The sequence below is a fragment of the Saimiri boliviensis genome, chromosome 2 (genome assembly GCF_048565385.1).
Source record: "Saimiri boliviensis isolate mSaiBol1 chromosome 2, mSaiBol1.pri, whole genome shotgun sequence".
Classification (NCBI taxonomy): Eukaryota; Metazoa; Chordata; class Mammalia; order Primates; family Cebidae; genus Saimiri; species Saimiri boliviensis.
This window is the reverse complement of record NC_133450.1, coordinates 206848052-206863310: the sequence shown is the minus strand read 5'-3', so window position 1 is coordinate 206863310 and position 15259 is coordinate 206848052. Positions and strand designations below refer to the sequence as shown.

At 47.8% G+C, this 15259-nt stretch overlaps 1 protein-coding gene across 14 annotated transcripts in view; it reads right to left on the bottom strand.

The window, feature by feature from the left end:
- Nucleotides 1-7210: 7210 nt before the first annotated feature.
- ZNF618 (zinc finger protein 618) overlaps nucleotides 7211-15259 on the bottom strand; it is a 173914-nt gene continuing 165865 nt past the window's right edge. For all 14 annotated transcript variants that reach the window (XM_039474825.2, XM_039474814.2, XM_039474812.2 and 11 more), the window contains 2 exons: nucleotides 10644-10745; nucleotides 7211-9781 (listed from right to left, as the gene is read on the bottom strand). In XM_039474825.2, the coding sequence (XP_039330759.1) occupies nucleotides 8265-9781; nucleotides 10644-10745 (1619 nt within the window). In that variant the 3' untranslated portion in view covers nucleotides 7211-8264. The remainder of the gene's footprint in view (nucleotides 9782-10643; nucleotides 10746-15259) is intronic.

Below are 15259 nucleotides of genomic sequence, written 5' to 3'. Positions count from 1 at the left end.
CTGGAGTGTAGTGCCATGATCTTGGCTCACTGAATCCTTGACTTCCTGGGCTCAAGCGATCCTCCCTCCTCAGCCTCCTGAGAAGCTGGGACTACAGGTGCATGCCACCATATCCAGCTAATTTTGGTATTTTTGTTGTTGTTGAGACAGGTTTTGCCATGTGGTCCAGGCTGGTCTTGAACGCCTGAACTTCAGCAATCCTCCCACCTTGGTTTCAGTCTTGGGATTACAGACATGAGCTCCCACGTCTGGCTGATGTATTTTTTCACAGCTCTGAATCTGTCACTTGAAAATTGAGTTTCCACCTAAAAATCTGGGTTTCTCAGTTCTCTTGAAAATAATTGGCATCCTGATGCCAGCGATGAGCTGGGGCTTCGCAGAGATGCCCCCCTGAAGGGCCTCGCCTTGTGTAACGAGCTCTGCTCGCCGGCCTGCCTAGTCCGGAGGCATTTGACTCTGTGACACTTGCTACAATTTTTCACTAAAAATAAATTTAAAAATCAATGTACCCTAGCTTTTAACCCTCAGGGGTGGGATGGGGGCGCAGTACCTTGTGACCCCGAGTCAGAGGAATTCACAACGCTCATCTCAGGAGGCACCAGGAACCTTTCCCAGCCCAGTGGACACCACTACCTTGAAGATTCACTCCATTCTTAAATAGTCTCACCTCAAATTTCTCTTTCAAAGGTGCTGGGCATACTCATTTATTTCCATTACAAAATAAATGTAGCTGTAGCTGCTTAATAAAGAGATCTTTTTATTTTTTCGCTTCTTAAAGCATTTTTTTTTTTTTAATCCACAGAGGCTGCTCCTTTAGCTGTGACGACTCCCGGGCCATGCCCTGGCCTTATTTGACTGTGATGTTCAAAGCATGGAGGAGGACTCTTTCAGCCACAGCAGGACTCCTGACTTTTCATTGCAGGCTACATAGAAACTCCTCTATTAAACTTCAACCGTCAGCTCAGAACGCCCACATAGTCCACTTAGCATGAAACTCCCACGGCAAGATGGTTTTGAGGGCAGGGCTGGTGCTCCAACAGCCTCTTCGTGCGGTTTGATGGACTTTTTCAGGTGATCAAGCAACACATCCTCCACTTTGAAGCAGAGTTGCCCACACCTGGTTAAGATGGTGTCAAGCCGTGGCCTGGGGTGTCTGTCACTCACTCATCTAGATGGCAGGATGGCAGTTTCACCTCATAAGGGGCTGTTCCAGCGGTAGGCCCCCTAGGAGGCGTGGTCACTCCCTCCTGCTCAGGCCCCAGCTGGCCTGCTGGTGGTCTCTCTTCTCCCCTGACTGCCTCTGCTTTGCTTCGATTCCAGAAGAGCACTGGTGTCTACACATCTGAACGACATCAGGCTTGGGGAGCCCACCAGGGCTGGCCTCTAGCAGCTCATGATGGAGGCCACTGATTCCTAATTTGCTGAGTCCCTCATGCCATCAGGAATTTGGCAAAAGCCACTAAGTAAAGGGGCTTGGGAGCCTCGAAGATGACTGCAGCGCTGGGCCAACCTGCACAGATGCCTTAGGCATTAGGCCTGGAGGACGGAGACTAAATCCACCCGTCTTCCACGGGACAATGCTCCACAAGCCCAGAAGGGCCACATCTTCCTCGACTATGTCCCACCCTCATACATCAAATAGCTGAGCAGGTCCAGTGCAAGAGATGAGCTGTGAGCTCACAGGTAAGTCACTAATACCAGCATCACCATGGGTAAGTCAGCGATACCAGTATCACACAGTGTCCTGCTGAGACGGATGTGCGCTGCTGCCCCGGGTGCTCTGCCTCTGGCCCGTCTCCACTCACCTGTGCCCTCCCTGCAGGCACTCTGCCCCGAACTGGACAGTATGACACAACCCCGAACACAAGAAAGAAATGCCACACGCTGCATCTTCCTAAAGGCTGTTTTATTGTAAAACCATAAATACAACACTGACATGAAATCATTTAAGCAACTGATCCTCTCTAACCGTTAAAAGGTATCTTTTTGCCTTGGCATCAACCAACTGGGAAATAGTGCTGCAAGAATTCAGGGGGCAAGGGAGGTACTGAATCCTGGGCTGGGGCTTTTGGCGACTTAAGGAACCAAGTGGAAGCTTCCTCTTCTCCCTGGGAATGTTCCACTTTTGGACAAGAACAGACAGGTAAAAACAGCAACATTAAACAGCTCAGTTTTAAATTTTATTACTTTGTAAAAATCTTTTTTTTTTTTTTTTTCTGTTCCTTTCCTCCATTTGACATCAGCAAAAGTTTTGAACATCATGAAACTGATTTGGCTGTAAATGGAGAAACGGTACCAAAACAAAGTGAAACAAAAACCCAAAAGACAAACAGAAAACCCTAAATAAACCCTCCAGTTTGGTCTCGGGGGTTTACATATCACAACAAGAACCGTCAACTCAACCCCCATGCAATGTGACTCCTTGGAGAGCTGCTGGATCCACACCAATACAGGAGACCGCACACAACGTCTTTTGTTAATTAACACAGCAAGTGTGACACTAGGTAACTTTTTTTTTTTTAAATACAGTACATGGTACACAGGGTCCCCAAGATGGCCCTGCATAAACCCCTCGTGAAGACTTGAGCCAAGCACCGGCTGTTTATAAAAATATTGTGTTGCTACAAAAGTATAAATTAATGCTACCGGTATTAAGAAATATTAAACACATAAAACTTATAAGGATTAAGAAAAATATTCATTAATACCTGTAGAAAACTCTGGCCTAAAAAAGATATTTTTTGTGTGTTTGTTTTTTTGTAAATTTTTTTTTTTTTTTTTTTTTAAGATGACTTGAGTTTCTTGCACTCGAAGAGAGAGACACAGTCAGATGTGTCTATGGTATTGCCTAGAACGTCTTAACTACTGAGAAAGGACGGGGGTGATGTACACACGTGGTTAGAGTGGGGGTGGGCAGGAGGGCACCAAGGCTTTCTCAAGATTTACCTGATGTGAACAAATCACTGATGTGAAAGTGTGGGGGAAAGAAAAAGGCAGGATCAGAAAACAACTGAAAATAATTTATGCTTTTTAAAAAATCTCTCTGCTTCGGGTGGTTGTACAAAATGATTTCCTGATGCTTGGGATCTGAATGGCCCTGGACGAGCTGCCTGGGCCAGCCCCCCGTGCGGCCCTCGCTCTCTCCTGGCTGGCGAGGCCCAGCCTAGGTCAGTCCACGAGCTCCTTTCACCACGTGGGATGCCGCCCACCCCAGCTGGGTGGGAGGGAAGGTTCTAGGCGGAGACCGGCTGGCACCTGGGTTGTGGGAGGAGCCCCTCCTTCTGGCTGGTCTCAGACCTCATCATCTGTGCCAACCTGGAATTCAGGAAGCGCCACAGGAATCCCAGGCCCCTGAGGTTGCGGACAAGGCTGGGCTGTGCCCCTTTAAGGAATTTTGGTTTGAAGAGTCAAGGTGCCCCATAGGATGCATGGTTGGGCGCGGCCCTCGCGAGTGGTGACGCTAACGCCCAACTGCGAACCTCGCAAATCCTTCTCTGTACAAGAACTGACTCTTTAAAGCGACACCCGTGGTGGTGGGCTGAGGGGGCATGAATTATGTCAAACAGTGACCTGACAATCTTCACCCTCGTTAAAGTGGGATTGGGTGCCTCTTCCATAGAAACCACCGGGCTCCTCTGGCGAAAGCCAGGGCTCCCCCGACCACAATCCTCAAACCCAAAAGAGAGAGGAAGAGAAACAACCACCACAACAAAATCCCCCAGAAAACCCTGAAAAGGCGAAACTAGGAGGGAAACATAGGAGGGAAAACACTGGATCATTGGTTCACCATAACTGGCCTAGCAAACATTAGCCACAGTGAAGCGGGGGGCAGCCTCCTACCCAGTTCTCCCACTGGCCCAGCTGGACACAGGGGCTGTGGCAGGACTGGTGGGGACAGGAGCTCCCACCTACTGGCTCCAGGGGATGGCTGGACCTTACTTAGTCTCTCGGTTCTGTCTAAATCATAGGCCTTGTTAGGAGCCCTCCTTAAGATGCATCCCAGAGATGGAGGCATTGCCGCTGTTCCCAAGGTGAGGGCAAAGCTATGGACTTGGGGCGGCTCACTGGGATGCCTCCTCTTCCAGCACATCCACTGTGATGACAAGATGAGGGGAGTGACCCCAATGGAGCCATCCCACAGCCTGCTCCAACCACTTCTCATCTTCATTTCAAAGCTTCCCGACGACCCTGAGGCCCCCCAGAGAGCATGAGCTGTGTCCCTGACATCTCTCCAGATGCCCACTCTTCAAGGAGTCCAGCTCAAGTTCAAGGGGAAGCAGGTGGCCTTGGTCAAAACTAGGGGACTCCTAAAGACAGAGGTTCAGCTTCACAGTGGAAACACGCCTTATAGAATTTTTCTCTGGTGTTTCTTTGAAAGTGCAGGAGATAAAGGGTCAGACAGAAAGAGAAGACTCCTGCCAGCCTACATACCTGGTGGCTTCCTCAAATCCTGGAGACTTACGGCTTCTCATCTGTGTCGCTGCACTGCCCTCCTGTCCTTGCCAGGAAACCCTGGTACCCTTTTTCGGCCAAAAACCAACCCCCAGATGTCAAGTGTGACACCACCAAGCAGGATGGTGGTGAAGCTTGCTCGTGGGTGACGTGGCAGGTGGCCTCTGTGCAGCGAGCCCCCGGAGATGAAGTGCAGGCAGTTTCACCCAGGTGGGATCCGTTTTGCTCCCTGGTTACTAAATGCCATTCGAGGGAGGCTTGGCTGGCTAAGCCAGGCATTGGGAAGTATGGGCATGGAGAACTGTGCCAGAACAAGGGCATCCACCTGGGGCCCGATGGCACCACTGCTCCTGGGGGACCTGAGATTCCTCGGGCTAGGCCACTCCGAGGAACCACCCGCAATGTTGTGGTTCTTGGCTTGGGCTTTGTTGGTGATGCAAACTGACCTCCGACGAGGAGGAAAAACTTGCCAGGTGGAGGCGTGTTTGGTGTGTTTCCTCCACCTCCCCTCTTGGGTCCATGTAGGTTAAAACAAAGGCCGTTTCTGTCCTGGGGACCACAAGGCTGGAGGCGAGTTGTGTCCACATCAGCAGGCCACCACCTTGGGCTGCTGAGAATATGGTAGAAATGGCCCAACTTCCTGGTCCCAGATCCCCCAAAGGCCTGTGATGCAAAGGCCTTCAGTGGCCCCAGAACCGGGAGGCAGCTGACAAAATCCTTCCAGAAGTGAAGGTCAGGCCGGACACCGGGAGATGAACTGGAAGAGCCTGTCTCGATCCTTTGGCTGAACTAGAATTAGGTGAGGTGGATATTGCTGGAGACAAGTGGGCCAGTGGCGAGGCCTGTGAGATCTTTGGGTTTTATGAAGCTGTTAGTTGCAGCAGGATTTGCACTCCGAGAACAGCCTGAGAAGGCAGACTGAGAGGGCACCTTGGTACAGCCTTTCCTGTTGGCGACACCAGTTTCCGGAGGAAACCAGAGGCTGCAAGAAAGCAATGATCACCTGCTACCTTGTTATCTAACTAGACAAGGCCGCCCCAGAGGACAGCTTTCTGAGTACCTAGCGGCATTCACAGCAAACCTGCAGAGGCAAGCCAACCCCTAAGTACTGAATTGAGGTGGAAAAGAATGGAAAGGGAGGTACAAGCTGTGATCAGTTCTCTTCCTGGAGGGCAGACATCCCATGCTTCAAAGAGGAGAATGCTGAGTGCTCTAAATGCACACTGGGTTTGGTCTGATGGCTTTGCAGGAAAGTGAAACGCCTGTTTTCTAATCGACTGGCCCAGTCATGGGGCACCACCAGCACAACTCCGCTCCAAGTAGAGGGAGGATGGGTTCCAGGGCTCTGCTCTCAAAGTGCTAGGTCACGGTCCCTTCCCCAGCAGTCAAGCAAGGCTAGAGGGACCTTTCACTGTAGGCATCCGCCAATCATCAGTGACACTAAGGCCACCTTCCAGAATGCCTCCAAAGGCCCAACTGAGAAGTCTACTGATGTTTCTTTCCATACTCCCTAGGGAGTGACATGAGGTTCCTGTCTGGATTGCTCTCCCTTCCTGCTCCAGGGTGGACAGAGGCTCTTCTCTGACGGTGGGCCCGGCCCCCCAGGTGGAAACGTTGTGGAGGAAACACCTAGAACTTCTCCAGGAGAGGAAATGGCACGGTAGTTCCTGAGACCACGGCTTGCTGGAGCAAAAGTGGAAATGGTCCACTCTGATCCATTTCAGTGTGTCCAAGACTCGAGGGGAGAGTGGGTGAGTTCTCATGAGGCAAAGTGTGCAGGCTTGGCTTCCAAACACCACCATTCCAGGTCCATGGTCCTAAGCCTTCTTGAGGTTTGCAATCAGCTTTCCTCCCTGCTCCCGTCACGGACCTGTGGGGAGAGGGCTGTGGTACAGTGCTTTCTGTAGTCGAGGTATCTCACAGTTGAGTAATGCTTTATTACTGGGAAGGGGTGGAGCGGACCTTGCCAACCCCAGGGTGATAGAAGGTGCCTTTGCAAACGGCCTCCCACCATGATGGCCATTCTCAGCCTGAAGCCCTAGTATAACCACCCCATCCCATGCTAAGGGTCACCGGGGGAGTGTGACCACCAGCACTTTATTTACTGAGAGGTGCAGTGGGGGTGATCTGTGACAGAACCACCTCTTGTGAAGGGAATGGGGTGTCACCCTTGGCATCTGAACTGTGTGTGTAGAACCTAATTTGCTCACGGCTGGAGGAACAGGAGAGAAAAGCCTGAAGACATCTTTCACAGCATTGAGTCGAATGTGACTGAACGCCATCCCACCCTCGGAACATCAACTGTATGGGCCACAAGGCACCATGCTCACCGCCGTCCTGGAAGGAAGTCGGAGGTGTGAGTGGGGACCCCGAGGGCTATGGGCAGCAGAACTCCCGGAAGCCCAAGGGTCCCGGGAAGGGAGGCGAGGCTGTGGCAGGTCTGGGGTGGGGAGGGTGGATGTGACTATGGATCGACTTTGGAGTCCCGGTGGACCGCCAGGGTTGGGGAAGTGATGAGTAGTGACGCACACTGGGTACCACGCATGGCGGACCAAGAGGGCAGCTCTGGCGCTTACATTCAGAACTCCTGAACCACTGCTTCCCCTACGGCCACCAAACCCCACAGCTGTGGAACCCGCGACTCCTCCCCAACCCCTGGTCTCCAAATAGCACAACCAAGAACCTGGTCCTGGCTGTTCAAATACGTGAAAACCAAACTGTACAGGGAAGGCCAAGAAAGACCGTAGGACACTGAGTATACCACTGAGATGAGCTAGTTTACAGTGTGACTCGAGGAAGGAAAGGGGTAAGCAGAAAAACCAAACTCCAAAACATAAGTTATAGACATTCAGTGCCTCCTAGCAGAGTCTAAATCAAATTTGAAGAAACAAAATCAACCCCCAAACAAGGCAAAAACTGCTAAAATGTTAGGGAGAGAAATTATTAGGGAATGGAGACAGTATCTATACTTCTCTGAAAAATGTCTTTTTCTCCTCTCTTATATTAAAAAGCAAAATGCCAGCTTTATACTCTTAAAGTCTCCTTTCCTGATTTGGGGAGATAGATAGGTGTGTTTCTAAGGCGGCTGCCCCGGGACACCCAAGGGGTATCACGAAGGCAGCAGCTCAATGCCCTGAAGGTGAACGAGAAACAAAGTCCAGTGCAGAAACCGTCCATCTGATGCAGCAGGGAGAGTCCACAGCAGAGCAGCCGAGGGGATGGGGGGGGGGTGCACAATGGGATCAGGAGGGTGGGAGGGCCAGGGGAGGGTTAAGGAGGGAAAAGGGGGACCGGGGTGAAGGACAGAGAGCATCAAGTCACTTCAGATCTCAGCTGCCTGAACATTTCACAACATCAGCTTTCTACCAATCTGCACACCTGAAAACGGAGTCTTCTAAAGCCCCCATACTGAGAAAAGGAGGTGAAGCATCTCCCTCTTTCCCAATTGCTCAGCTTTCCTGACACGCCCAGTTCAATGCACACCCGTCCAAGAACAGGCGTGTGTACATGCACCAGGGTGGTGTGTGTGTGTGTGTGTGTGTGTGTGCAAAGTTTCTCTGGCCCCGCAGAGGAGCACAGAGACCCCCTACACCCTCACAACCACAGCACATGTATTCAAACACATGCACACACGTGTGGCTGTGTACACACACGCAGACACACACACACGCATATGGAAAAAAGCACTTAAGTTTCCAGGGGGCATTTATAATGAGGTCCACAGTGTTTAGAACTTAAATTCCTTTTGTTTGTGACAGTGTTGTGTGGTTTTTTTCTAATGTTATCTTCTTTTTTTTCCCCGAAGTCAAGTCTTAAAGCATGTTGGATTTCAGAAACATGAGTTTATTCATATCTTCCGGACTGAGCAGCCGCCTCCGTTTGATTAGAAGCGCTTGTTCACACATATTTACACACCCGCTTCTGGCACCCACGGCCGGAACCGCCAGGAGCCAGAAGGCGAGCTTGGCGAGTTTTGTGTGCTTTTGGGTAACGCATGACCAGTACTGGAAGAGATCAGGGGTAGCCTGGAAGAGGGGCTCCTGCAGGTAATCGTACACTTCATTTTTGCCCAGCCGATCGTCTTCCTGAGCTGCGGGGTTCTCGCCCACGGCAGAGCGGGGCTTCTTGGCGGTGGGCTCGAAGTCGGTCTCCTCAGCCCAGGACTCCTTTACCTCGTTGATGAGCTCGCAGACCTTGCCGATGATCTCCTCGTGCTGGTAGGGCGGCACGGGCCGCAGCTTCTGCTGCGGGTCCAGGATCATGGCCACCTTGTGGGCTGGGTGCACCTTGAAGTTCTCCTTGAGCGCCTCCAGGAAGAGGTGGCAGAGCTTGCTGACGGTGCCCGCGTCATTGGCCTTGGCCGTGAACAGCTTCTCCAGCCTGACATAGGTGGGCAGCACCAGCTGCAGGGTGGGTTGGCTCTCGTTGCTCAGCTCGATGACCGCCTGCTTCACCGGCGTCAGGATGGCTGCCAGGTTGCTGAGCAGGTGCTTGTTGAGGCTCTGGATGAGGTTCATCTTCTTGGCCCGGCTGTAGAACTCGCAGATCTGCTCGTAGCGCTCATGCACCAGCAACAGGGAGTCCGTCACCGAGTTCCAGCAGGGCGGTGGCGACGTCTCCTCCAGCGACCCGAAGGTCTCCTTGGCCAGGCCTGTGGAGCCCGCCAGGTCCTCACACACGTTGAGAAGCTCGATGACCTCGTGCATGCTGCGGGCCTGCAGCGTCCGCTTGCTCAGCACGCTCTGCACCACCGAGTTCAAGGCACAGGCCGAGCAGCGAAGGCACATGCCGGCCTTGGAGAAGGCGGACGTGCTCACTCGGCAATCTGTCACGTACACTGTCCTGATCTCCGACATCACGAACTCCGACAGCACGTTCTGCACCCAGTGGTGCACGAGGTCGCCGCTGTCGCGAATGTCCGCACCCTTCACACCCAGGACGTAGCTCTTGATGTGGTTGCCCTCGGCCTGGTAGGCAGTGAGGATGTAGCAAGAGTCGGGGCCGACGCTCTGGGAGTGGCAGGTGACACCGATGCCTAGGCAGGCATTGCTACCCAGGGCACAGGTCACTTTCACCTTCACCTGGTTGTACATCCGTGGCAGGTGCTTCAGCGCCAGCGTGTTGAAGTTGCCCAGGATTTCAGTGACTGAGAAGGCCCCGTAGCGGGCACCACTGTCTACTAAGGTCTGGGCCAACTTCAGGAACTCCTTCCCGCTGACCACGCTGAGTGCGCCGAGGTCGGCACACATGACCCTCAACAGCCGCTCTGCGATGTTCTGCCGCTCTTTCTCGGGGATCATGCTGTTGGGTGTTAAACCACTGGTGGTGGCTGGCAGAGGATACAAAGAGAGACGGGATTAACTGTGGCATTCAAGGCTGCTTGGGGTGGCAGTAGCCTAATACTCTTAAGCATCTAGTATCGGGAATGAGAAATCAATTTCCTCTTGCACACACCTTGACGGTGCTGGCTGCCTTTAATATGTGATGGTCTCATAGGGATAAAGTTCTATGATTGATTAGTAATGCCTGCTGTCGGCATGGGAATAAAATGTAGTGGGTATGTATGCAACATAATCGCAGTATATGTCATTTACCTAGAGCAGGCGTCCCCAAACTTTTTACACAGGGGGCCAGTTCACCGTCCCTCAGACCGTTGGAGGGCCGCCACATACTGTGCTCCTCTCACTGACCACCAATGAAAGAGGTGCCCCTTCCTGAAGTGCGGCGGGGGGCCAGATAAATGGCCTCAGGGAGCCGCATGCGGCCCGCGGGCCGTAGTTTGGGGACGCCTGATCTAGACCTTTGAAGCTAACTAGTCTAATTTCTTCCTCAATATAGGAATTTCCTCTAATACAGGAGCCTTCAGGAAAAAAAAAAAAATACGTGGAATCATGATGTCAGGAAAGAGTGGCCAGCAGAAATTGTGGAGAGGTGGGTCTAGTTCTCATTCTGGCACAAATTGGTGCTTTCTGACCACAAAAAAATCCACCTCCTCGCCCTGGGCCTCCTTCTGCCCATCCCCTGAGTTAAGAACTCCTGCAAACAAGGTCTTAGGTGGAAAAGTGCTTTGAAAATTATCATGCATCATCTTGCGACATCACAGGAAGCACACCTGGTGGGAATGAGGGGCAGGGAGGAACAAATGGCACATAAGGGACCCTTCAGTTCCAGCCCTGCGTGGGGAGACCTACTGTTATTGGCGCTGTTCCTCTGGGCCTGAGGTTTCCACTTCTCTTCTACAACAGCAGGTGGTGACCGGGACTGGTTGGAGGCAATGTTGTTTTCATTGTCAGCTGTGGGCACAAAGGGGACAGTGTGTTACCTGGAAGGGTAAGAGGCCTGTTGATAACCAAGACGAGAACTGGAGTGTAGTGGGTCACAGCAGAATGTGGCCATTGGGACTCAGGCCTGGTTTAAAATCCTGGCTCCTCTTTAGACAACTATCTATCCTTGCAAAGTCTTATTGTTATCATCGGAGAAAATGAAGGTAATCATATGGACATTACACAATTGCCGGTGGGACTAACAAGAGTTACAATGCAAGGAGCACTTAGCACAGTACATGGTACTGAGCGAACTCTGGAAATGGGAAGCCCTGCGTCCCAAGCCTGGCTGGGAACCCCACATTCCCTGCATACAACCACGAGTTCTAGCTGATACGGAGGGAAGGGAGTACCGGTCGCACTCCCTAAGCGGCCAAAAACTCCTCACACTCTCTGCCTCAAAGTTTGAATTTTTAAACCATATTGACTAGACATTATATTAAATGGACAGAACAAAACCAAAGCCATGTGTGATACAAAGCAGCAAATTATCAAACCCCTCACTGTACGACATGGAGACTCAAGCTGGGATATAAGAAAAAATTTGCCCAAGATCTCAGAGAAAACAGCAGCAGGGCTGGGAAACAACCCCAGGTTCCCAGTTCCTGGATGTGTTCTCCACATGCTTCTCTCGTGTTTGTTGACTTGCACATACACAGCTGTATGCAGTGATAAGTAACTGGTATATGCCTGTTCTCCTGGATGCATGGTTACTCCCTGATATGTCTGTGGGATCATTTCTGAATAGGAGATGGTCTGAGTCATTCTCGTCACCACAGATGCCACATGGACTTCTGTCATATATGATATACCACAGCCCGCTTCACCACACTCTCATGTCCTAGGTTTCCGGTTCTGCCGTTTTCAGTATTACTGTTCTGCTATGAACCTGGCGGCCTCATTGTGATCCTGTGATGTAATAATCCAGCAACACGCACGGAGGATTCCATACCATGACCAAGTGGGATTTACTCCAGGAATATAGTTAATTAAACATACAAAAATAAATGTAATACACCATGCTAATAAAGGACAAAAATCACATGATCATCTCAATAGATGCAGAAAAGCATTTGACAAAATCTAACACCTTTTTCATGATAAAAACGCTCAATGAACTAGGAATGAAACGAAGTTTTCCAGCCTAATAAAGGGCATCTACCAAAACCCTACAGCTAACAACATGCTTACTGGTGAAACAATGAAAGCTTTCTCCCTAAGATAAAGAACAAGGTAAGAACGTTCACTCTCACTCTCGTTTCTTCTATTCACCTTGTACAGTCATGTTAGACATACGTTCTGAGAAACGTATTGTTAGAAGATTTTGTCATTGTGCAAACATTATAAAGTGTACTTATACAAACCTAGATGGTATATCCTATTATTCACCCAGGCTATATGGCATAGCCTACTGCTTCTAGGCTACAAACCTGTATGGTGTGTTACTGTACTCAATACTTCAGGCAACTGTAACACAATGATAAATATTTATGTATCTGAACATAGAAAAAGGTATAGTAAAAACAGGATACTATAGTTTTATGGGACCGCTGTCATATACACAGTCCATCATTGCATCGTGTGGTGGACAACTGTATTAGAAGTTCTAGCTAGAACAATTAGGTGCAAAAAGACAGACACCCAGATTGGAATGGAAGAAGTAAATGATCTCTAACTGCAGACATGATTGTGCCTATAGAAAATCTTATGGACTCCACATACACATAAAACAATTACAGTAAACAAATTCAGCAAGGCTGCAGGATGCAAGATCAATACATAAAACAAAATGGTATTTTTCTATACTAGTGATAAATATTCCAAAAGTTGAGTTAAGAAAACAATTCCATTTATAATAGCTTTGAAAATAATTACTTAGGATTAACATTTTAAAAGTATAAGAATTGAACACAGAAAACTAAAAACACTGTTGAAAGAACTCAAAAAAGACCTAAGCTATGGTGAACGGGACTGGTCTGAGTCCTGAAAAGATATTCCATGTTCATGGACTGGAAGACTTATTGTTAAAATCTTAAGTATTTCAGTCCATGAACATGGAATGTCCCAACCATCTAGATTAAACACAATCCTTATCAAAATCCATGTTGTTGTTTTGTTTTTTGCAAAAACTGACAAGCTGATCCTGAAATTCATATGGAAATACCAGAGATACAGAATAGTCAAAACAATTTAGAAAAAGGACAACATTGGAGGAATATACTTTCTGATTTCCAAACTACTACAAAGCTATAGTAATCAAGACAGTGTAATACTGGTGCAGGACAGACATACAGATCAATGGAATACAACTGGTAATAGAGAAATAAACACCCACATTTATAGTCAACTGAGTTTTGACAAGGTTATCAGAACAATTCAATGGGGAAAATAGTCTTTTCAACAAATGGCGCTGGGACAACCAGATACCCACATGTAAAAGAATGAAGCTGGACTCCCACCCCACACACATATAAAAATAAACTCAATATGAAATAGAGAAATGTAAGAGCTAAACTATAAAATTCTTAGAGTTTTATAAGGAACCATAGGAAACATATGAATTGATTACGTCTTTGTGACTTTGGTTAGAAAGTGATTTCTTGACACCACTGCCTGGATATGACACCAAAAACACAGAGAACATAGATAAATGGACTTCAAAATTAAATGCTTTTACACTTTGAAAGACATCAAGAAAGTAAAAGGCAACCCACAGAATGGGAAAGAGATTTTCAAATTATCTATCTATAGGGATCTTGTATCTAGAATATATAAAGAACTCTCACAACTCAATAAAGGATATAAAAAATACAATTAAAAATGGGCAAAGGCTGTTCACTGATAATATGACCATATACCTAGAAAATCCTAAAGACTCCTCCAAAAAGCTCCTAGAAATGATAAATGAATTTAGTAAAGTTGCAGGATACATCATCAATGTACACAAATCAGTAGCACTGCTATACACCAACAGTGACCAAGCTGGAAATCAAATCAAGAATTCAACCCCTTTTACAAAAGCTGCAAAACAAAAACAAAAACAAAAACTTAAGAATACACTTAACCAAGGAGGTGAAAGACCTTTACAGAGAAAACTACAAAACACCGCTGAAAGAAATCATAGATGACACAAAAAAATGGAAACACATCCCATGCTCATGGATGGGTAGAATCAATATTGTGAAAATGATCATACTGCCAAAAGCAATCTACAAATTTTCAATGCAATTCCCATCAAAACAACATCATTATTCTTCACAGAACTAGAAAAAACAATCCTAAAATTTATATGGAACCAAAAAAAAGAGCTTGTGTAGCGAAAGCAAGGCTTAGCAAAAAAGAATAAATCTGGAAGCATCACATTACTGGACTTCAAAACTATACTACAAGGCTATAGTAACCAAAACAGCATGGTACTGGCACAAAAATAGGCACACAGACCAATAGAACAGAATAGAGAATCCAGAAATAAAGCCAAATACAGCCAACTGACCTTCGACAAGGCTAACAAAAACATAAACTGGGGCAAGAACACCCTATTCAACAAATGGTGCTGGGGTAATTGGCAGTCCACACATAGAAGAATGAAACTGGATCTTCGTCTCTCACCTTATACAACAAATCAACTCAAGATGGATCAAAGACTTAAATCTAAGACCTGAAATCATACAAATTCTAGAAGATAACATCAGAAAAATGCTTCTACACACTGGCTTAGGCAAAGACTTCATGACCAAGAACACAAAAGCAAATGCGACAAAAACGAAGATAAATAGATGGGTCTTACATACAAAACCTTCTGCCCAGCAAAAGAAATAACCAGTAGAGTAAACAGATAACCCAGAGTGGGATAAAGTCTTCGCAAACTATGAATCTGACAAAGGACTAATATCCAGAATCTACAAGGAACTCAAATCAGCAAGAAAAAAGCAAACAATCCCATCAAAAAAGACATGAATAGACAATTCTCAAAAGAAGATATACAAATGGCCAATGAACATATGAAAAAATGTTCAGCATCACTAATTATGAGGGAAATGCAAATCAAAGCCACAGTGCGATACCACCTTACGCCTGCAAGAATGGCTGTAATTAAAAAATAAAAAAATAATAGACGTTGGCAAGGATGTGGTGGAAAGGAAACACTTACACTGCTGGTGGGAATGTGAACTACCACAACTACTACGAAACAGGGTGGAGATTCCTTAAAGACCTCAAAGTAGATCTACCATTTGATCCAGCAATCCCATTACTGGGTATATCTCCTTTGGAGAAATGTCTATTCAGATCCTTTGCCAATGTGGTCAATGAGCACATGAACAGATGCTCAACATTATTAGCTGTCAGAGAAATATGTCAAAACCGCAATGAAATGCCATTTCACACACACTAGCATGGCCATAATCAAGAAGGAAGATGATAAAAAGTGAAGACAGGGATATGGAGAATTAGAATACTCATACACTGTTGGCAGAAATGTAAAA